General features: G+C 46.9%; 1 protein-coding gene across 5 annotated transcripts; it reads right to left on the minus strand.

Moving 5' to 3' along the window:
- Window positions 1–17,898: 17,898 nt before the first annotated feature.
- Window positions 17,899–20,107, minus strand: LOC100192804 (putative protein kinase superfamily protein). 5 transcript variants are annotated; one of them, XM_008678268.3, is made up of 6 exons: window positions 19,749–20,107; window positions 19,410–19,583; window positions 19,067–19,328; window positions 18,726–18,957; window positions 18,467–18,617; window positions 17,899–18,356 (listed from the first exon to the last, which is right to left on the minus strand). In XM_008678268.3, exons 2-6 carry the CDS (start codon window positions 19,557–19,559, stop codon window positions 18,177–18,179), a joined length of 975 nt encoding a protein of 324 aa, XP_008676490.1. In that variant the 5' UTR covers window positions 19,560–19,583; window positions 19,749–20,107; the 3' UTR covers window positions 17,899–18,176. The 5 variants fall into 5 exon arrangements, with proteins under 5 accessions (XP_008676490.1, XP_008676491.1, XP_035822528.1 ...); XM_008678269.4 differs by having other exon boundaries at window positions 17,913–18,356; window positions 18,492–18,617; XM_035966635.1 differs by having other exon boundaries at window positions 17,913–18,356; window positions 18,492–18,617; window positions 19,410–19,577; window positions 19,749–20,089.
- Window positions 20,108–22,919: the final 2,812 nt, after the last annotated feature.

Genomic DNA, 22,919 nt, shown 5'->3' on the forward strand with positions numbered 1-22,919 from the left:
ATAGGTTTGGTCGGTATGACCAACTTTTGAAGAGATGTCAAAGTCAAGGTAGGGACAGAGGTCTATAGTCCTTAGAACGACCATTCTACTCTAGGTTAGCGGTCCTACAGTCAGCACGGCTTTGATACCACTTATGTCACACCCGGTTTTAGAAGGCAAACCGAATGCGAACCATGTACGTGCCAGGATCAGTTATTCACGTACACAGCAGTTACATAACATGGACATCATCACACAGTGCTCAAAATAGTATTAAAAGGGAATAATAGTTGATTACATCATACGTCTGAGACGTCCATATAGTTCTTACAATAAATCAAAGTGCGGAAAAGAAACGTAGATAAACGCGGCCTTCACAGGCAGCCGACTGGGGGTTGCCGCTAACCCACACCTAGAACTCGTCGTAGTCTTGGAACTCCTGGAAGTCTCCTTCCACAGCTTCATCTTCGCCTGAGCAGTGGTTGCAATGCTGACAACCTGGGGGGGGTTTTGGTGTGTAGAGCAAGGGTGAGTACACATCAACATACTCAGCAAGTATCCTGTTTGGCTGTAGTGGACTAGCTTTATGTGGGGGTAAGTCAAGCAGTTGCTTTTAGTTGGTCAGATTATTATTTACTAGTAGAAAGCCAAGTTTTAGCATTTACCCAAGTTATTAACCCGATGTACCCTTTCCAAACGGAAAGAATACCACTTACCAGCACCATAGTCATAACCAAAACCATCAATCTCATAACCACCTGTACCACAATGTCTCTGATCAAGTACCACTAATCACTGGAGCTCCCTTGGCCGCTCATAACCGTGAGCACGGCTGATATATCAGTTTCATAACACTCTGCAGAGGTTGTGCACTTTACCCACAAGCCGTGATTCCCTCTTGCCTCGGGCCGATCAAACCCTTAAACACTACCAAGGTGAATAGGCAGGGTTTCACTACGTAGCCTTTACAAAGATTCCCCGGGGCTGTAGCCACCCGTTAGGTTTCCTAAATGCACCGCACTCCTCCCCAAGGGGCGAACCCAAACTTGGCAGAGCGAGCCGCATACACCGAGCCCCATTGACGGCACGACGGCTAAGTGAACTACACCCCGGATCCTCTAATTATTCAGCTAAGGGCACCCCATTCCACCCTCATGGTTGCACTGTTTTCCCGGGCGGTCATCCATAGAACAGGTCCTTACGGAGAGGCACTCGAGAAACCGCTCGAGCCCCCTTGAAGACCACAAGTACAACATCATAATAAGAGAAGGGAAAACAGCGTATCATAGATAACCACATCATGTTCATTGATTAGGGTTGAGCAATAGCATAAAGCTAAACAGTAATAATCCAACCCAAATAGGTAAACAAGGACATGGATAACAAAAGCTAGTCAATCCTTAGGTATAAAGGTGTAATGCGGGAGGTGAATTAAATAATGAATAGGACAGAGATAGGTCAAAGGACACTTGCCTCCACCAAACGACTGCTGCTCAGGGGCTTCTCCTGCGAATTCCTCGGGCTCTTCGACCGGATCGTTCTCTATGCGATTGCAAACATACATACATCCATCCACATTTAATACAAAAGAACAGTACACCATACAAGGGAACAAATAAAGCAAATATGCATCAAGTATGACATTCGATATCGCATTTGTTATGGTTAGAAAGAAACGGGAAAGGGTCTCGCAGGGGGTTAAATCTTATGCGCTAACGATCAATTACGATTGGTTCTTAACAAAAGAATTCTGTTATATGCACTAGTGGGAACCTAATCGTTTTAAGTTGATCAACATCGCACGAGATAAACAATTAACTACATGAATCAATTAGCATAACGGAATTTTAAATTAAACTTCCTATTTCAATAACGTGAACAATGATTAGCCTACCTAAAATAAAATAACTATGATCACAGAAAGTAAATAAAATAAAATAAAAAAAATAAATAAAAAAAAACAGAGGGGGGGCGGTTGAACCGGCCCTAGGGGCGGTTGAACCGGCCCTGCGCAGGGGGCGGCGGCCAGGGGCCAGGCGAGCGCGCCAGGGCGCGGCCGGGCGGGCGGCCAGGGCGACGGGGGCGCGGCCGGGGCCGGCTGGGGGGCGCGGCCGGGGCAGGCTGGGGGCGCGGCCGGGGCGGCCAGCGGGGGGGTTGGGGTGGCCTGGCGGGCGGCCGAGCGGGCGGCCAGGCGGGCGGCCAGGCGGGCGGCCATGGTGGGCGGCCAGGCGGGCGGCCAGGCGGGCGGCCAAGCGGCGAGGGGGAAGGGGAGGGGGAATGGGAGAGGGAGGAGAGGGGGAGGGGGAGGGGGCTCACCGGCGACGGGGACGGGGCGGGGCGGCCGATCGGCGACGGGGAGGGGCGGCGCTAGGGCAGGGGCGGGTAGGGGCGGCGCTAGGGGAGAGAGAGGGAAAATGAGAGAGAGGGAGAGGGATTGGGGGGTTTTGGGAAAAATAAAGGGAGGGGGGGTGGCATGGGCCAATTGGGCCCAAGGGGGGGCGCCAGGGGCGGCTGGGCCGGCCGGGGTCGGCCCACGGCGCGGGAGAGAGAGAAAAAGAGGAGAGAGAAAGAGAGAGAAAAAGAAAGAAAAGATCTTCTCCTCATTTTCGAAATCCGATCTTTCTACATGAATGCATTTGCACTTTCAAAGCAATCAAAAGAAATGCAAGGTTCGACATGGTGCATCAAACAACATAAAGTATTTAGGGTTTTTCTTACACGGGAAATCCAAACCGAATCCCGCTAGAACTTTGGAAAAGGTCAAGGTGTAGCGAGGGCAAAAAGAAAAAGAAAAGGTAACGCCCGAATTTTGGCGAGTAAAGAAAAGAAAAAATTCAACTGCAAAAATTCGGGGCGTTACACGCCTGCACATATATGATGGGATTGGCTTTCCCTTGGCCGCTCTCGCCGCGCCCCATACTACCGAGGGAAACCCCACCACCGTCCGATTCATCCATGAGGAGGAAGCTGAGCACCGTCGTAGTCTCCTCACCGCACTACGCCTAGCTATCACTGGTGAAGATCAACTGCAGCTGGGAAATCCTATGCGGTGGTGTCCCAGCGCATCGGGTACGGTGAATCGGCCTAATTCTGCGCTGGTGCCCAACTGGAATTGTGGATCCACCGCTCGCCGTGGCCAGGGCTTTCTGCGACGCATTGTGGGGTACGTACACGTCCATCGTGTTTACCTTGCATAGGTCATCATGTAGGGCTCTTCAAATCAAAGCTTTGCGTGTGGTGTCGAGTTTTGGGATGTTCCGGCCATGGCACTACCGCGCCGGGTGACCGCGTCACCGGTGGGTTGAACAGCTGTGGGCAGGGGAGAGTTTTCCTCCATCCGATCTTGGTTGGGCGATCTAGATTAGATGGGGATCGGTGAATGGTTCGGACCGTCGATCTGGCCGCGGTCGGCTCGGATTAGGTAAAGGAAACGCTTCTGCACGGTGGATCTGAGTTGTCTAATCTAGATCAGACGAGTACAGTCATGTCTCGAGTATTTAAAATCTACACCGTTGAACCCTAGATCTACGACTGTGATATGATCAAAGGTTACCCTTTCGTCGTATTAAATCTGAGCCGTTGATCTTTAATCCGACTGCCTTCGGCGCGTACCGGTTCGTTTGATGATAGATCTAATTTGGGTCGTTCGCTTCGGATCGGGTCGCTATAGGAAATCCGTGTCCGTCTGGTTAGGGATTTTTGCGGCCGAGTCCCTCTGTTTCAGGGGAATCAACCCATCGTATGTGCCATGTGTAACGAATTTACATCCATGCCTTATAATTTACAGTGAAGCCCCTGTCCTTTCGCGATGTTGTGCGCGCAGTCCAATTAATTTGCAGACTTAATGAAATCAACCAGAAAATGGTTTTTAATATAAAAATAATTCTAGAAACTTATTTATTTCATAACTAATTCATTTCAACTCCTTTTTGACCCATTCCAGTTGCAATAATTTTGTTTTAATATCATTTATCACATGGTAACTCTGTTTATTCATAAAACATAGAATATAATTATGTACCTAGTTTATTCTATACCAACCACATAAAACTTTCGGAAAATCATAACTTGTTATCCGTAACTTCGAATTTAGTAATTCTCGAACCTACGATATCATTGTGTTGCGTAGAATATTATCATGCATTATATTCCTCCGTTTGGTGTGATGTTAATTTATCCTGTACCATGTTTATTTGTATTGTTGCGAGTAGACGAGCAAGTGATTGAGGACCCAGGTGCTTAGCAGGTGGATAATTCTGAGCAGGAGCTCGTTGAAGGCAAGTTGTGCCCTTGACCAGTTTTCTTTACCCAATAATGTTCTCTTTAATCACTATGGCATTTTAGGCTTAATTTTGATGGACCCAATAGGTCACCCTAGTCTGCTTTATCTTGTGCCTTGATCACCACTGAACATTTGGGTAGTCGCTGCTATTGCTCTATGTGGTTTTGGGTGTTAAGAAAAATATGCTCATGATCATACTTTATTATTGTCATTCTATTCTTTAATGTCATGATAAGACTATGGTGTTAATTGAAACATGGAGCTTAACTTGAGAATACAGTGCCACCACAAGGATAGAATGGGACGCCCTTGGCTAAGTAATTAGGAAAACTAGGGAGAGATTACCTTACCTGAAAGGGGCAAGCGCGGAGGCATCGCTGCAGAGTATAGAGAGGTTCTCGGGTCGGATTGCCTAGCTTTCCGGATGGGGGATTCATATGCTTCCTTCTTCCTGAATCCGTAGCGGTTTTTCTTGAACTAGTGGAACTTTGGAAAGGCCTCGTAGCGTTACCCTACCTCGTCTCCTCGGTAGAGATGAATGAAACTTCTAGACCCCTTGGCAACTGGGTGACATGACTTGTGGGTAAAGTGTGCAACCCATGCAGAGTGTAAAACTAGTATACTAGTCGTGCTCACGTCATGAGCATCTCAGAACTCTCGCATGATTAATTTATGGAAGTAAATTTAAATTGTCATTTGTATCGCATTGTGGTTTATTATTAATTTTGATCTACTACTACTTTGGGTTGGTATACACTTACATTTAGTAACTGCTAATAAAATTTGACCAACTTATTAAAAGCAATGCTCAGCTTAGCAGGTAGCGTCTCCTAGTCAGCATGATGACGTCAAGGAATAATTATTAGTTCGCTTTATTGTTATCATTATTTTTGTAAGACACTTCTGCTATGTAATAATATTTATGAGATTTATCTCTATACACTTGATCATTATATGTGTTGTTCTTTTTTGGCGCATATATGAGATGTACCCGACTTTATCTCTTAAATCCGGGTGTGATAGAGTCCTCCTTGGCTCTTGTGATTGAGTCAAGACTGTTGAGAACTACGTTACAACGGATCACCAGATCTGCACCCTTCCCTCCCGTCAGCAGATTAGGCGCGAGAAGTCGTGGAAGACCCGTATCCCTTCCTAGAAGCACGACATAGGAAACACACGAGACACGATGTAGGGTTGGGCCTTTGGCCTCTTTCTCTTCTCTCTGTTATGAGGGGTGTACATGTTCCTTATATAGAGATGTGAGACCCCTCAGGGGCAAAGCAGGTATTTGCCCACATAACCCTAACTAGGGTTACTTAACACTCCCCCTTGGGCGAATACCGCGACCAACACATGCCTCGTTAAAACTCCGAAAAACCCAGTGGGAAAATATGGAGAAAGAGTGCATGGTGATACAAATTGCATTTGCACTTTGTTGCCTCGTTAAAAACTCATATGAGAAACTTCAAGAAAACTCACTAAGGGAAAAAGAGTACAACAACTGTCATCGGGACAGATTTTGATCCTCTGAGATCTAGATTTATCGAATCTTCTACAAGGGCTAACTTTAGAAATGTGCTCCCCTGATCCTTGCAAAATCGTATCAATAAGGCAAAACATCTTCTTCTAGAAGTATATGCACATAAAGATTTAGCAAACGGATTGCATATCCTTGCAAAGGACTATTTCAGGAACTTTACCTCTACTCACTTCTAGGATATACGAGGTAAGTGCACGTATCAATATAAATAAGCCACTTTGACTGATGGTGTTTGATCGACTGGATCTATATATTTGATAGAAATTTACATAAAGGTTCACATATTGATCATCAAGCTCACACCTTCAGGGCATAGAATATGACATTTATTGTCTCACGATTGTGATCAATATAAGCATTCGCTCCCCCTGACGATGACATCTGTCAAAGTCGTTATCCCTCATAACTCAAGCATATTCTTCAAGATATATGTCTCATCGTTCATCTGGAATAACGAGAATGAATGAGGTTGGGGTGCTATCATTTTCTATCTTACACCACATTTTATACATAGTTGTGCAAAGCAAATAACATGTCCTTCAATAGGACTTAGGGGATAATATAGTTGCAATAGTACATATTCTAAATATTAGACATCGCTCCAGGCGTTCATCCATTGCAACATCTATGATGGTGTAACAAAATCCCATCAAAGATCGTAATCCATCAGGGATTTTTCATCGATCACAGACATCGTTATAGTCTGTCATTCTAGCACAATGGGGATATTATGCCAGTAACACCTAAACCTTATAGGTTTCTGCCATCAGGGCTTTAGAGGATACCATAATTCCACATCTAGTAGAAAAATACCATGAGTAAAGATCGTGGAATGCACATGTGCTTATTCGGTGAACTTCAAGTCCTTTGGTACCTCGTCTTATTCCTTTTCGGGTCTGTATGGGTCTTTATCCCTTTATAGGGATTATCAAACTTTGGTGTTTAACACAGACTTTATTTCTTTTGGAAAGGTTCCGTCAAGGAACTATAATCTCATCTAGGAGATATTATCTCTACATAGGAGAGTGTTCATTCGTCAGGAATGTATTATTCAGTACGATATTTATATGTTGCATATTTATAATTCAAATATATGGGTCCTCCTAGGATCTCATGATGGATCTTTAGAATCCTATTAACTGCATATTTTAATTCATGCCATTTGCCAGATATATATTACATAGCGGAACAGTGTTTATTCAACACATATGTGGGATGGGTCTCTCAAGCTCTGTGGTGATGTGGGATTTCATAGTTATTTGTCTACTCTTCTCACTTCTGGTAGATCGGAGGTAGATAATGGTAAGCATGCCAAAGGGTGGAATGAAGTGTAGTTCGGCTACATAAACCCAAGTATGTGTCCATTCAGGACCGACCTTTACCATTTAGCTTACAGTGTATACCAAACTTGTCAAAGGACTATCCCGAGTCAATTCAGTGACTATAAGTATTTACAATTCTGAGAGATGTATGCAACACAAGCATAGAGGTCCTAGATAAAACGAGTGAAGTGGTTCGACGGGAACACACTATGGTTTTCACACCAACATAGTGAAAAAATTCTCAGAATAACCTCTCGGTATACTCGCAACTTCGTGTTGCTAGCGATTACATGTCCTTTTATCTCATAGTTTGTTTCATGTCATTCAGCGACAAAGAGAGCAATGTGCTAACATCTAGTTGAGCAATGTATGACTGAGATTTCTGGTCTTAAATTATTTGGTAAGGTCTTTTTGCTTACTAATAGAATCCCAATTTGTGATGTCTTCGATGCCAAAAAGGCTTTCATGCATTATATATCTTCGGTTTACTTTGGGTAAAACTTTATGCATGAGGAGAGAGCAGAAAAATAACTTATCTGTGTTTATTGTATTTTAATTTAATTTCCCAGATTTCCAAGCACTATAGAGCTTGATATAGTTGTTATGGCCACTTGGCGATGTATAAATATGATGCCACACAACACAATCAAATAAAATATAGAGCTAAACAAAATTATTTACAAAGGTTGCGTTATGATGTGACTTCAGGGGCTTGAACAACCCAACACAATCCACGCGAGTACAAGCTCTAGTGTATCTGGCGTCAACGCGTGTGCGACCATCAGGGCTACGACAACACAACAAGCCGTCGTAATAAGCGCAACAGGCACAATTATGGCTCGGTAATCGGGGTACATGATAAGTCCACGCAACGTGCGCAACAGGCGCAATTGTGGCTCAATGATCATGACAGACAGACAGTGTCTACAGGGCATGCGAAAAATAAGCGACTCAGTGATGGCGGTTCGACTCAACGGGAGTGGTCCGATTAAGTGAGAGTGCGACATAGCAATCACATGACGCAGCCAAGTTCGAACGGCACAAGTACTGCGTCATGTTGCCAGGGCGCAGTCAATATTCAGCTAATGCCATAACTCAACCGATAATAACATAGCTTGATCAGTGTGTCCGAGTACCCCTATAATATTTAACCGCTCGCGCGTGAGTCAAAAACTCAATATAATATAAATATTTAGAGCGATTTAAGTATGCACAATATAACCTTCGTATGTATTTTAATTTTCTGCTAATTATCTACTACAGGAAATAAAAGCAGAAAACAAACATAATAATTAATGCATAAACATAACACGGGTGTAAAAGATATTTTCTCATATATTAAGCATGTATTTTCTACTAATTATTTGCTTCAGAAAATAATTAATGAAGGTAGAAATTGTAGCATGCATACAAACTGTATAAATTTACCAAGAATTTTATTTATATAAATAATTAAATTGAGATTAACGACCAAATCGAAAATAAAACCAAGGAGGAGTCGTTGCTTCCTATGTGCATGCGCAAGACCCACGATCGTGCCTTTTCTGTTGACTGCCGATGCAACTGTCATTTTGCATGCACGCATCATGCAACCGCTCCTTTCCTTTTTATGCGCGGCTTTGACCGATCCATTTTTCGCATGGGCTTTCTCAGCTCAACCGCCTCTCTCTGGAAGCATCACCAGCACGTGGCCCATAAAGACCGGAGGCGGCCGCCTCCATCCCGGGTGAGAGCCTAGCTAGCGCTTGGTCAGATTGGTCAAGAAGCCGCCAGCAGGGCGGTTCGCACGGCGCAAGCACACGGGATACACTATCGAAGCAGTTCGTGCGGTGCGTGACCAGCAGAGCCACCATCGCCGTGCTTTTTTTAATTAGCCACGATAAACAGTAAATTCATTCTACTTATAAAGACATACCATTTAATTTTTAGAGACAGAATCGAAGGCTGTCGCGTAGGACAGTTCGGCTAGGCCGGAGGACCTGCCGGCTTGACGAAGAGTTGATGCAGATCTGATCCCGCAGCAACGTCGAGGTAGAGCGTGCTGATAACGTGTTGAGAACTACGTTACCACGGATCACCAGATCCGCACCCTTCCCTCCCGTCAGCATATTAGGCGCGAGAAGTCGTGGAAGACTCATATCCCTTCCCAAAAGCACGGCAGAGGAAACACACGAGACACGATGTAGGGTTGGGCATTTAGTCTCTTTCTCTTCTCTCTATTATGAGGGGTGTAAATGTTCCTTATATAGAGATGTGAGACCCCTTAGGGACAAAGCAGGTATTTTGTCCATATAACCCTAATTAGGGTTACTTAACAAAGACAATCGCCTTAGCAAAGTACCGTGCGGCTAGAGGTAAGAGACGGTTCTATCCCAGCGGAAACACGCATAAGAAAATACGTATTCTATGATACGTTTTACTAGACACGGGTGAGGGTGCGTTCGGCATGCGCGGTTTGGGCCGAGGCTGTTCGGCCCATTTGGCTAAGGAGTGCAGGGGTGAGAGGACTTGGGCCAAGAAGAAAGGAGAAGCCTGCAGGTGAGCTGTTCTTCTTTTTTTTCCTTTTCATTTAATTCAGTTTTCAAAACCAAATCAAATATTTCAAACTCAAATTCCAATTACACAATATTTCAACATGCAACGCACAGACATAATTTTATATTTCTCCCATCGATTTATTTGAGAAAATAATTTAAATAAAGAATCCGCACAAAAACTCTTATTCAAATAAATCTTATTGGGGAATTTATTTATTAAAAATAAGAAATTTGGGTGTTAGACCACCTCAAATCAACTGGTGGACGGGCGAAATGACAAACACATCAGGCCACCGGATCGGATGGTCGATCTGGTCTCAACCAATGCAGTTTTGGTTCGGGGTGAAGCTTTAGACGTGGGTCATAGTGTGGATGGTCTGGATGCTGAGTGTTAAGTTCAGCCTTAAGGCCATCTCCAGTAAATCTCCAGCAGTCGTGCTTTATAATAGTTGAGATATATATACATATATAAAAATAAAATATTATATTAAGTATCTTCTTTGTAACACAAAAGAACTCGGGCTGTTTAACGTTGTGCCTTTTGAATATATAAAAGCAGGAGGTCTTATTTGTTCCTTGTCAACATACAATCCTTTTAAGTTGCAGGCCGCGAGCGCGACGAGGGGAAGCAGCCAAGTGTTGCCTCACCTGAACCACTCACTGCTCTGCAGGACGACGGCGGCGGCGCTAATAGGTCCGGCGGATCACGTCAAGGGTTCGGTGCGCAACGAAGCTTCCTGCCGCCTTCGCCCCGGGGATAAAAGACTTCGCCAGTCACGCACGCAGGCCCGGGAGAAAAATGCGAGGCCCGCTCCCGCGCAGTTGCACACCTGCGCTGCGCGGTTAATTTTACTACTTTGTCTTCCGTGGAGCGGGTGCGCGCGGTGCGGTGCGGGCTGGCAGATGAGCATTTTCACGCAGGATCTGTCACTGGTCCCGACTGTTGAGAGTTTGGATGACTGGCGGCCACACCGGAGACGAGGAGGTGCACGCCGCCAACAAGCTCGCCGGCGGGCGACCGCCGCAGGCGACCTCGCCATGCTCCCCCCTGTGAGTTGGTTCTGAGCTTGGTGCACCCTGTGCCGCACCCTTCCCCTCTTCTTGGTCTTCTTCGCTCCCCCTCCCCGCTTGGTCTTCTTCGTGCTGGGTGATGGATTTGTCTCGTTTGGACTTCCGGCCGGGTTTGCTTTTTGAAGCTGATGTTAGACGCCGGTTTTCCTCTCCTGTTTGCCCTGGAAGTCCGCACTCTCCGTCGGCCTTCTGGCTTGTTGTCTCGTTTGGAAGATGCATCCTCAAGCTTGATTCAATCTCGGTTGGTCATCTTCTTCAAGCTGCTTTTGGTGGTTCTGCCAGGGGATTCATGGTCCTCTCTCTTACCGACCGGGTTTTCCGCTTCACAGTTTCTTCCAAGGATGTTGGGTTCCACATTTACAACTCCAGATGCATTGTTCGTCCAGAATTCAAAGCTTTCTTCAACTTGTGGAACTCGGGTGGACCTAACTGGAACTATGAATTCAAATTATTCCTTCAGGAGGAGAATGCCAATTGGTGGTTTGTCAAGGGCAGAAAAAAAAAATCTCATTCGCTGATATGGTTAAGCGTCCGCCATTGACTGGTGTGAACGCTGTCCCAGTTCTTCGGCATAATCGTCCTTCCCGTTTCGCTGGAAATTTGAATGCTCCGAGGATTTCTGTTTTCAATAGATTGGGTTCCCCCTCTGGAGCTCGGGGTCCGAGGTTTCCTGTCGCCACTTCGACCTCGGGGGCCTCGTCGCGTGATCTTCGTCGCAGGATTGCTCCTCCAATGGGTATTCCCAGGCTTAACGGAAGCAGGATTGGACACGGATGTCAGGGCCGTGATGATTGCTCCTTTTCAATCTCAAATTCAATTTCAAATTCAACTGTTGGGCGACCTTGGCCTCGTAGGTTGCATTGGCGGCCCATTCTGCGTATTGGGCCTTTCAGGCCTGGGCCTGGTCTTGGGAGGCCGGATTTGTCTGGCTCGGTTTCCTCAGCATTTCTTTGCCAGTTTTGTAAAGCCAGGGGGCATTTGGAATTATTCTGCAATCGTAAAAAATCAGAATTTGGATTTCCTCTCTCCTCGTTCCCTTCCTTCGAAAGTAATTGCCTTTTGGAGGGGTCGTCTCACCTCTTGGACTTCGGATCCTGGTTTCGCCCTTCCACCCGGTCCCTGACGGGTGGGACCCCTCCCTCCTTTGCCTCCTTCGGTGAATTCACCAGGGCGGTATTATTAAAAATATCCGAACAGGCGCCAGAAACGTCCTTGGAGCTCGCGTTGGGTGTCACTTCACCAAAACCCCAAACCGCTCCTTCGCTCTTGGCTCTCCGGCGATCGTCTGAGAATCTGTCAATGGCGTACCGGCGCGTAGACCCGGAGCCGTTCCTCCCACCAGGATTCAGCGCCTCAGTGGTCCAGCATCGTGGGATCATGGTCAGGTCAGTCTCGCAGTGTTTGACGCCATCTCACGAGGACTGGGCGATTATCAATATTCATCCTTTGCCTGAGCATGAGGTCTTGTTCCCTGCGGTTAGGGATGTGGTCAGGGAGTATCTTGTTGAGCATCGTAGGGTTGGTGTTCGAGCCATTCAGCGCTCGCATCTGGGGCAGGTGATTGTGCAATTCCGTAGTGTTCTGGAACGAGATAACTTGGTTCTGCTTGGCCCCCAACAATATTTAGACGCTACTTTCACTATGGTCTGTCACAATGATGCTTGGAATCATCGTGCTCTCCTTTTCAACTATGAGTGTTGGCTTATGCTTTTGGGGTTTCCTTTGGACTATTGTTCTTCAGAGTTCTTACAGGCTGCCATTGGGTCGTTTGGAAGGCTGATTCTATGGGAGGAGGATCGGAGTAATATCTCTAGAACTCTGCTTCATGTTCGCGTCACCTCGCTGGATGAAGTCCCCCAATTTATTGTTTTTTCAGAGGCTGAGGGCTTTGCTGGTGACTCCTGGACTGTGCAATGTGAAATTATTCAGCAACTCATGCTTGGCGGGCAAGCTCAGGATGAGGACCCCATCCCTCCGGCCCCCGAGGATGGCCATCAGCTCCCCCTGGCCTTCTTCGGGCTGGGTCAGCCCTTGCCTCCGGCAGGGCTTGACCTAAACTTCCCTCCGGAGCCTGCGGGTGGAGTGATGCCGGCTCAGCAGGATGACTTTGGCCAGGGAGAGTGGGACCAGTGGATTGTGAATGAACAGCCCAATCAGCAGGTCCTGCAGCCCTTTTTGCCAGAGGAGCAACACTTTCAGCAGGAAGAACTACAACTCAGTAACCAACACTCTGGCTTGTCGTCAGATAGCTCCATTGGTGCTGGTCAGCTTGCACCCCTTCCGAATGGTCATCTTGCGGTGAATGGTCATGCGCTGCTTGGGGATGGAATTGACATCAATGTTGCCCCATTTATTGGGCCTCAGGAGGTTGATGGGCCAGTGCCTCAGGTGGATCATGTCCATGATATGGAGGTCTTGCCCCCTCAGGCCCATGTTGATGAGCCTAACAATAATCACCCTCAGAATTTTGAGATGAACTTCATGCTCCATCAGGAATGGCAACCTGACCCCGTCTTCCAGTTGTTTGAAGAGAGGAAAAGAGTTGTCCAGTTCTCTAGGATCTGGGCCAAATACTTTGCTCCGTCTGGGTTAGCTGAACACTCGGTGGACATCCCTAAGAAGTGGGCACCTTTTTTTCTTTCGAATCTTCTTCAGTCGGATGCTTTCAATTGGTCGAAGACTTTTCTGCTGTCAGATATCCCCCCAATTTTGCAGGAGCAGGGAATGAAATTCATCCCTTTTGTGGTCCCTAAGGAATGTCCAGTTGATTCCTCCCTGGGGGATGTCACTTCTGGGATCTCCAAGGATTCCGATGGTTGTGGTGGGCCGTCTCCAATCATTGTGGAGTCAGGGCTCAGAAGAAGCAAACGATTGAAGGAATCACGTGCTGGGTTCAGGCATGGGGCCTGCCCAAAAAGGAACTGCCTCATGTGCCAACATAACTTCGATGGCCCACCCCCGCTATCCTCCAAGGTGCTGCGGAATCTGGGCACCAGGCTTTGTAACCTGTCTGAGGATGACCTTTCTGAGCAGAGGTTGAAGCAAAAGAAATCGACTGTGGGACCTGTTGGGCCGCGGAGGGTTGACAGGAAGGACCTGGCTGATGAAAAAACTGATGATTCATCTGATGAAGATAAGCAAGGCAACCAATAGGCGGATGGCGGGGGATCTGGGCTTCGGTGTGGGCCCCTTTAACTTTTGGGTGTGCTCGGTTTTACTTTTGGTTCATGCAGGTCTTCTGGATACTTGGCTGGCACCTGTGCGTGCTTGTTTTAATGTTCTGTTAATATTTTGCTTGTGGACTGATTCTGGCTTTACCCACTGGTTTGGGTATTGTTATGGCCCAAAAACGTCTGGTTTACTCAATGAGTAATCCCAATACTGTTAACTTCTTGGAGTGGTCTGTGCTGAGCCACAACGTTAGAGGAATTAACTCGACCGCTAAGTGGGATGCTATTCGTTGTTCTATTCGAGATGCTGGTTGTGAGGTTGTTTGTTTGCAAGAAACAAAGGAGTTCTTTGACTCGGCCTACCTTAAAAACTTTTGCCCTGCCCATTTTGATTCTTTTGCTTTTGTTCCCTCGATGGGGAACTCGGGCGGATCTGTTATCATTTGGAAGAGCTCTAGGCTTTCCGGGAATGTTATCTTTCAAAATAATTATGCCCAATCGGTGAAATTCACTTCAAACTTGTCGGCTTGTTCCTGGATTATTACTAATGTTTATGCTCCTTGTACCCAACATGGGAAAATTGATTTCCTCAACTGGCTGCATAATATCTCTATGCCTCCCGACAAACTTTGGCTTCTCGTTGGTGATTTCAATTTAATCCGTCGGCCGGAGGACAGAAATAGGATTGGGGGTGATATTAACCTTATGCTGAAGTTCAATGAAGCAATAAGCAATTTAGACCTGATTGAAATTCCCCTTCACGGGCTCACGTACACTTGGTCGAACAGACAGCGGGAACCTCTTCTTCAGAGGCTGGATTGGTTTTTCATCTCTCAAGAATGGTCGACTGTCTACCCGGACTCCCATGCTAAGACAATGCCGCGAGACATCTCCGATCATGTTCCTTGTTTGGTTTCCTTTAAGTCTAGAATTCCTAAACCTAAATTATTTCGGTTTGAGAACTTCTGGCTTGAACTGGATGGTTTCATGAACCTTTTTCAAGCTACATGGAATGAGATCCCTAGCATTCCCGACAAGGCTAAAAACCTGACTGCCAAGTTCAAGTATGTAAGAAAAGTTCTGAAAGACTGGCAGAGGTCGCTGCCAAAAATTGACATAACGGTGAAGAACATCAAGTTGCTAATTGAACTTATTGACAACATGGAAGAGCATCGGGATCTATCTATTGAGGAATGGAATTTCAGAGAAATTCTGCAACAAAAGGTGGCAGATTTTCTTAATATTCAGAAAATCTATTGGAAGCAGCGTGCGGCTATTAGGTGGGTTACTGATGGAGACATTTGCTCTCGCTTCTTTCACGCCCATGTCACCATTAAGCACAGGAAAAATTCAATTTCTACATTGACTGATGACAATGGGATCACGTTCCTTGAGCATGAACATAAGTCTGATCTTCTCTGGGAGGCTTTCAAATGCAGATTGGGTTCGTCTGACTTTTCAGGCATTGGTTTTGATCTCTCAGAACTTTTAACCAGTAATGAGCAACTTCAGGGGTTAGACTCACCGTTTTCTAAACTGGAAATCGATAGCATTATAAAACTCTTACCTTCAGATAAATCCCCGGGCCCAGATGGTTTTAATACAAATTTTATCAAGAAGTGCTGGCATGTCATTGCCCCAGATTTCTATGATCTGTGTGATAAATTCTATCATGGTCAGGTCTGCCTTAGAAGTATCAACGGGTCCTTCATTGTTTTGATACCGAAGATGGAGAGCCCTCAGAAGGTGGGGGATTACAGGCCAATTTCTCTTCTAAACAATAGTATGAAAATCTTAACGAAGCTGTTGGCAAACCGTCTGCAACCGTTCATGCCCCGGTTAATTCACAAGAATCAGTATGGTTTCATCAAGGGGAGGTCTATTCAAGACTGCTTGGCCTGGGCCTTTGAATACATTCACTTATGCCACTCCTCAAAGAAAGAGATCATTGTGCTCAAGCTGGACTTCGAAAAAGCCTTTGACACTGTTGAGCATGAGCTGATTATCCAGGTTCTGATCCACAAAGGTTTCGGTCCTAGGTTGATCAACTGGATTCGGAGCATCCTTCACTCTGGCACGTCTTCGGTGTTACTTAATGGAGTTCCTGGTAAGCCCTTTCATTGCAGGAGAGGTGTTAGGCAGGGTGACCCTCTTTCGCCTCTGTTGTTTGTCCTGGCAGCTGACCTTCTTCAGAGCATCATCAATAAAGCTAGGCTGTGGAATCTTCTTAAGCTCCCTTTACCGGATATTGGTGACCAGGATTTCCCGATTGTTCAGTATGCAGACGACACTCTTTTGATTTTAGAAGCATGCCCTAAACAACTTTTCTTCCTCAAGGCAATCCTCAACTCTTTTGCTTCTGCTACTGGCCTGAAGGTTAACTATAATAAATCAAATATGTTCCCTATAAATGTGTCCCCTGAAAAAATGGTGATCCTGTCCCGTACCTTCAATTGCCAGATTGGCGAGATGTCATTCACCTATCTTGGCTTGCCTCTGGGCCTTGCGAGACCCAGAAAGGAACACTATCTCCCTCTTATTCAAAGGATTCAGAAGAGGCTGTCCTGCTCCTCGAACTTTTTGTCTCAGGCTGGGCGCTTGGAATTGGTAAATTCAGTCTTCTCAGCCCTACCAATGTTCTTTATGTGCACGCTCAAGATTCCTAAAACCATCATTAAGGAAATTGACATTTTCAGAAAGCACTGTCTGTGGAGAGGAAATGACATCAACTCCAAGAAGCCACCTCTGATTGCTTGGAATTCGGTTACTCAGAGGAAAGTGAATGGTGGGCTGGGGGTCCTTCGCTTAGAATCGCAGAACGAGGCTCTTCTAATCAAATTCTTGCATAATTTTTTCAATCACAGTGACTTACCTTGGGTGCATCTTATCTGGAATAAATACTATTTACCCTGTGGTCTCCCTGGTCATAGAAGCGTCGGCTCTTTCTGGTGGAAGAGCATAGTCAAGCTTCTTCCAAACTTCAAAGGACTGGCTATCCCTGCTATTGGTAATGGCAGATCAATTTCGTTCTGGGATGATCAGTGGAGTCAGAGCATCTCGAGGCATAATTTTTCAGAGCTATTCTCCTTTGTCAAAAACGCAAAATTAATTATTAAAGAGGCCAAAGAGCAGGAACAATTTGATGGTTTTTTTCATTTGCCTATCTCTGAACAAGCGTATGATCAATTTCTGGTGTTGAAGGGATCTTGGGAGCAAATTGTCCTGAGTGATGCTCACGACCGTTGGAGGTACATTTGGGGGTCGGACAAATTCTCTTCCCAAAAAGCTTACAGATTTTTCATGGGCCAGATGCAGATTCACTCCATCTACAGACTAGTTTGGAAAAGCAAATGTCAGCCTAAGCATAGAGTCTTCTACTGGTTGTGGCTCAAAAATAGGCTAAATACCAGAAATATGCTGAGAAGGAGAAAAATGGAGCTGGACTCTTATTCTTGTGAGAACTGCATTTGGCAAAGAGAGGAGACCCTCTATCATCTATTCCTCAGATGCAACTTCGCGAAAGCCTGCTGGAACTCAATTGGCATTACTCCGCCCAGAATTTCTAATCCTGAGGAGGCATCAGCGAACCTTAACCACCAGCTTAACGTTCCCTTCTCTATGGAGATTATTATTCTCATGACTTGGAGCATCTGGAAAAGCCGAAACGAGTGGTTGTTTTCAAACAAAGACCCCTCAGTGCACCGCTGTACGCAGGAATTCAGCAAAGAACTGCGACTGATCATTCACAGAGCGCGGGGGAAATTTGACACCTCTATCCCGAATTGGCTGAGTCTGTGGCAGACATAGGAATAGTGCTCTCTTATTCTTTTCTTTCTATTGTTTGTAAAAGGACTAAGTTCTAACCCTTTCTTTTCGCTTTTTAATAAAATTCTCAGTAGGGGTCCCCCCTCCTGACTCTTCAAAAAAAAATATATATAAAAGCAGGGGAATCCTTCTTTCTAAAAATATATGAACATGCAAATGATACAAGATTATAGACATAGTTTAGAGTAAAATCATAACATGAACATTGAGATCACAGGTATGTCACATTATGACATCTTTTGTTCACAGCTGAAGTTACACAAAAAACTGGCTGGAAGGTGTACTAGATGCTAACCAAAACACATGCATTACACAAGCAACATATTTTTCATAAGTACATAAATTAGTAAGTGATACAATTATTGTTTCCGTGATTGCATCTAGAGCATATCACCATAGGCAGAATTAACTCTGCATCACAGTTTTACCTTGCGCAGCATACACTACCATTCAGAGAGCAAGCCTTCCATCGAGCTTGTCAACAATTTCAACTATAGAGGGCCTCTTCTTCTGATCGATATCCACACATTTTAGCCCAGTTTCAATGCATGCTTTTACTTGCTGGAGGCTGTCTGCATCTAGTGATGAGTACTTGGATGCCATGTGTTCGTCTGTCCATGTTTGGCAAACCTATAGGATTGGAATTATGAGCCTAAGTGATATTTTACAACCTAGGAAATTTTGAATAAGCATCTAAAACTTTTAAGTCATCAAACACAAAGTAATATATGTATCCTAGCCTGATTTATAAAGTTCCTTGCACACATGTCTTTGTCATTCGGAGAGTTCTTCTGCCCAGTTGTGATCTCCATGATTAGTACGCCTAAGCTGTATATGTCAGACCGGGTTGAGATCTCCCCTCTGTACAGATATTCTGGAGCCATATACCCTCTGGAAAGCATGAACATCAATGTTGTCACAAATATCGTCGTTTGAGACACAAACGCAAAGCAGCAAGGAAATAAAACAATGGTATTACAGAACTGTTAGAGGACCTACTTGGCTCCCACAACATTTATTGTGTTTATTCGGGTTTGTTCTTCACCAAAGAGCCTTGACAGGCCAAAATCCGCAATTTTTGGTACCATGTTGTCATCCAATAGTATGTTGGCAGGCTGAAGATCCAGATGAACAATAGGCCTATCCATCCCCTTATGTAGGAAATATAAACCCTGGCAAATGCCCTTAATTATTTTGAAGCATGTGGCCCAATTAGGCCTAGAAGATATATCTGAAGAATGAGAAGATGGGTCATGTAATATCCAGAAGTGCACATTTCTTTCATATATTAATGAAAAAACAGGTACTACTATGTTAGATAGGATAGTGCATCCTCATACCAAAAATACACTTGTCAAGGCTCCCCTTGGGGGCGTATTCGTAGCAGAGCATGCTCTGAACCACATCCACAAGAATGTATCTTCCATTGTGTTCTATCACTTTCTTCTGCAGTTCATGACAGTAGCCATACAACCTCACTATGTTCTCATGCTGGATGGCCATAAGGTTCCCAACCTCATTCTTGAACTGTTTTTCGGTTGCCACTGGGGAATTATCTGAGAGCTTCTTCACAGCAATGGCTTGCCCGTCTTGCAGGAATCCCTGTCAGTTTGACCTGTCAGCTACCGTAATCGGCGTGCTCTTATTTGAAAACGGGGAGAGCGTTTGAGATGCTGGCTATACCTTGTAAACAGTTCCAAATCCACCTTGACCCAGTTTTCTGTCAGCAGAGAACCCATCCGTAATCTCTTTCAGAAAATCCGATGGTAGTTGCTTCGGTAAAGTACTCAGAAGAAGACTAGGCTTACCACCTCCGCTGGCGTCAGTGGCCATTTCTGACGATTCAAGTAGCTGTACCTGTACACGAGAACTCTTCAGGAGCTATTATTGCAAGTTCTACGAAACAATGAGGCTCTTCAACGAATTATCGCAATAAAAGACAGAGTTTGCACGAGCTTGAAAGTTCTGAAATCAATCGAACATAAGCCAGCTTGTAAGAACTAAGCAGCACTGACGGCTGACCTGGAGAACACTTTAAGGGGTCCAAGCTGGAGAGACGCTGAATAAGTGCAGAACCACAGAAGCTAAGGATCTGATATTGCTTGCGGGACGCGGGATAAACGAATCCAACGGGAATACGGGATCTGGATCGAAACGAGAAAAGTGAGCTGACTTGACTCTACAAGAAAGGCGCAATAGGAAGATGGGTGCTTTTTCAGCGCGGGTGAGGACGGTGTTGCTGCGAAGCTCCAAGCAGGAGGTTCGATCAGAATTTCCAGGAGATTGTCCGAACTCCGAACCGAACACAGCTGAGCACGGAGCACAGCAAAGTCAGTCAACGGGCGCGTTGTATTGTGCCAGGGCCCAGGGCCCAGGCCCCAGGGTCATACCTCGAAATACCTCCAGCAAAGTCTCCAACCATTTCCTTTTTACAGACTCCTCTACTGTAACACCCTAAAATCCTATTTAAACGATTTAGAAAAACTTTTAAAAAAAATTAAATTAAAATGTATTTTAATAGTGATTTTCTTGTCTTTTAAATTATTTTCTAAAATAAATAAATGACAATATCAAATTTTGATGGTTCAAATTTAAATCAGAATTTTGACACTAGAATTTGAATTTGGAAAAATATATAAAAGAAATAAAATCGAAAGATCCTTGTCGGCGTTTCGGACCCCGAGGGACCCTCAACCGAGCCGACCAGTGAATTTATCGCTGCGTGCCCCTGCCCAGATGGGTTGACGCAAGATGGAACACAAGGGGGAATGCGTCTTGTATTATCTCGCACCGGGGGTGCTCGTAGTAGGGGTTACAAGCGTCGCGAGAGAGAGAGAGAGAGTGTGTGAGCCTGTTCGTTTGCTCGTCCCCCACGCGACCCCCCCGCAGGAAGGCCCTGGACCTCCCTTTTATAAATGCAAGGAGAAGGTCGAGGTGTACAATGGGGGTGTAGCTATGCGCTAACGTGTCTGGCAGAGAAGTGCCTGAGCCCTGTGTACATGCCAACGTGGCTGTCGGAGAAGTGCTTGAGCCCTGTGTACGCGATAACGTGGCCGTCGGAGAAGTGCCTGAGCTCTGTAGAAGCACAGCTGGCGGTGCGGCTGGGATCCTGCTGACGTCTCCTTGCTTCCGTAGGGGGCTAAGAACCACCGACGTCATGGACGCACGCGGGGAACCATCATTACCTGTTACCGCGGCGAGCCAGATGGGACGTCGGTCTTGTTCCCTCATAGTCTGAGCTAGCTAGGGGTAGGGTAATAATGTATCCCCTGTGGCGCAGTCGGTCCGAGCCCAAGGTCGGGCGAGGCGGAGACTTCTCCCGAGGCTGAGGCCGAGTCTTGGGGTCGGGCGAGGCGGAGACCTCCTCCCGAGGCCGAGTCTTGGGGTCGGGCGAGGCGGAGACCTCCTCCCGAGGCCGAGGCCTAAGGTCGGGCGAGGCGGAGCTTCCTGTTGCGCCCGAGGCAGAACTCGGCTATTGTCAGCCGTACCCGGGTGGGTGGCACAGCAGTCGGAGCGGGGCGAGCGACACTGTTTTCCTGTCAGGTCGGTCAGTGAAAGGGCGAAGTGACTGCGGTCACTTCGACCTTGCCGACTGAGGCGCGCGTGTCAGGATAAGGTGTCAGGCGATCCCCGCATTAAATGTGCATGCAATACGGTCGGTTGGTGAGGCGATTTGGCCAAGGTTGCTTCACAACGAAGCTTGCCCGAGCCGGGCTTCGGGCGAGTCGAGGGTGCGCCTACCGCCTGAGGAGGCCCTCGGGCGAGGCATGAGTTCGTCCGGGACTACTGTTCCCGCCCAAGGTCGGGCTCGGGCGAGGCGAGATTGCGCCCCTTGGTAGACGAGGCCTTGACCTGAACCGTGCCCATCAGTCTTTGCGGTTTGTGCTGAGGGTGGTTACCAGCCGTGTTTAGGAGTGTTGGGGGTACCCCTAATTACGGTACCTGACAGTAGCCCCCGAGCCTCAAAGAGAGTGTTGGTACTCGCTTGGAGGCTTTGCCGCATTTTTTGTGAGGGGACCGGCCTTTCTCGGTTATATTTTGTTCCGGTGGGTGCGCGCGAGCGCACCCGCCGGGTGTAGCCCCCGAGGCCTCGGAGGAGTGGTTTGACTCCTCTGAGGTCTTAATGCTTTTTGTGATGCCTTGGCCGGCCTGGTTGTTCCCTCATGCGGCCTTGTCGTAGCCCGGGTGCATGGTCAGGTTCCGAGCTTTTAGGCTGGTTTGTTGACGCTATCAACAGTTTGGCCGTAGCCTGGTGCGAGAGCAGCCCCCGAGCCTCTGCACGGAGCGAGAGGATGATCAAGGATCGTCTCGACTTTTGTTTATACGCCCCTTTGTCGCCTTTCCGCAAGGAGGAAGGGGGGGAGCGCCATGTTGCCCTCGGAGGGCGCCGAACATGGTGTCTCTAGTGAGTTGCTAATGGGTGATCCGAGTGGACGCCTGAGCCCCGTTGGATAAGGGTCGGCTAGTGGCCCAGAGGCGCGCTCCAAAAGTACCTGCAGGTGATTTGCCGGACCCGGACCCATTCGATAGGGTCCGAGGGCTCGATGCCTCCCTCTGGTGGGATTCCGTTACAAAATCGCTCCTACTGGTCTCGGAAATGTCCTAGGGTACCTCGGGAGCGTAGCCCGAGCCTCGGCCATGTAACGGACGTACCCAGAGTCATCCCTCACTCTGCGTGCTCTGGGGCGGCTGTCGAACCCTTCCGAGGGGCCAGCCTTTGAACCCCTGATCAGTAATGAGCTCGAAGCCCGAGTGCTCTGGGGCGGCTGTCGAACCCTTCTGAGGGGCCAGCCTTCGAACCCCTGATCAGTAATGGGCTCGGAGCCTGAGTGCTCTGGGGCGGCTGTCGAACCCTTCCGAGGGGCCAGCCTTCGAACCCCTGATCAGTAGGAGGGCTCGGGGGCCCGTTTCCTTCGCTGAGAAGGATCCCTTTCGAAATATCCCCTTTCCCGGTCCATGTGGCAAGAGAGAGAAAGAGGAAGAGGAAAATGATATGAATTTAAATAGTGTGGCGCACCTTTTTTGGCGCGGTCATCATGGCGGAGGTGAAACGACGCTCGCTTCGCCTGCCAAAGGTGTCGCTTGCCCTGCCGAGGAGTTAATGCGACGGGACGGACGATTCGCGGGGCGGCCGTTGCGCGTGCTTGAGTCGTTCGAGGAACGGGCGTTTCACCTTTGAGTTTGAATTTCGCG

The sequence above is a fragment of the Zea mays genome, chromosome 4 (assembly GCF_902167145.1).
Source record: "Zea mays cultivar B73 chromosome 4, Zm-B73-REFERENCE-NAM-5.0, whole genome shotgun sequence".
Lineage (NCBI taxonomy): Eukaryota > Viridiplantae > Streptophyta > Magnoliopsida > Poales > Poaceae > Zea > Zea mays.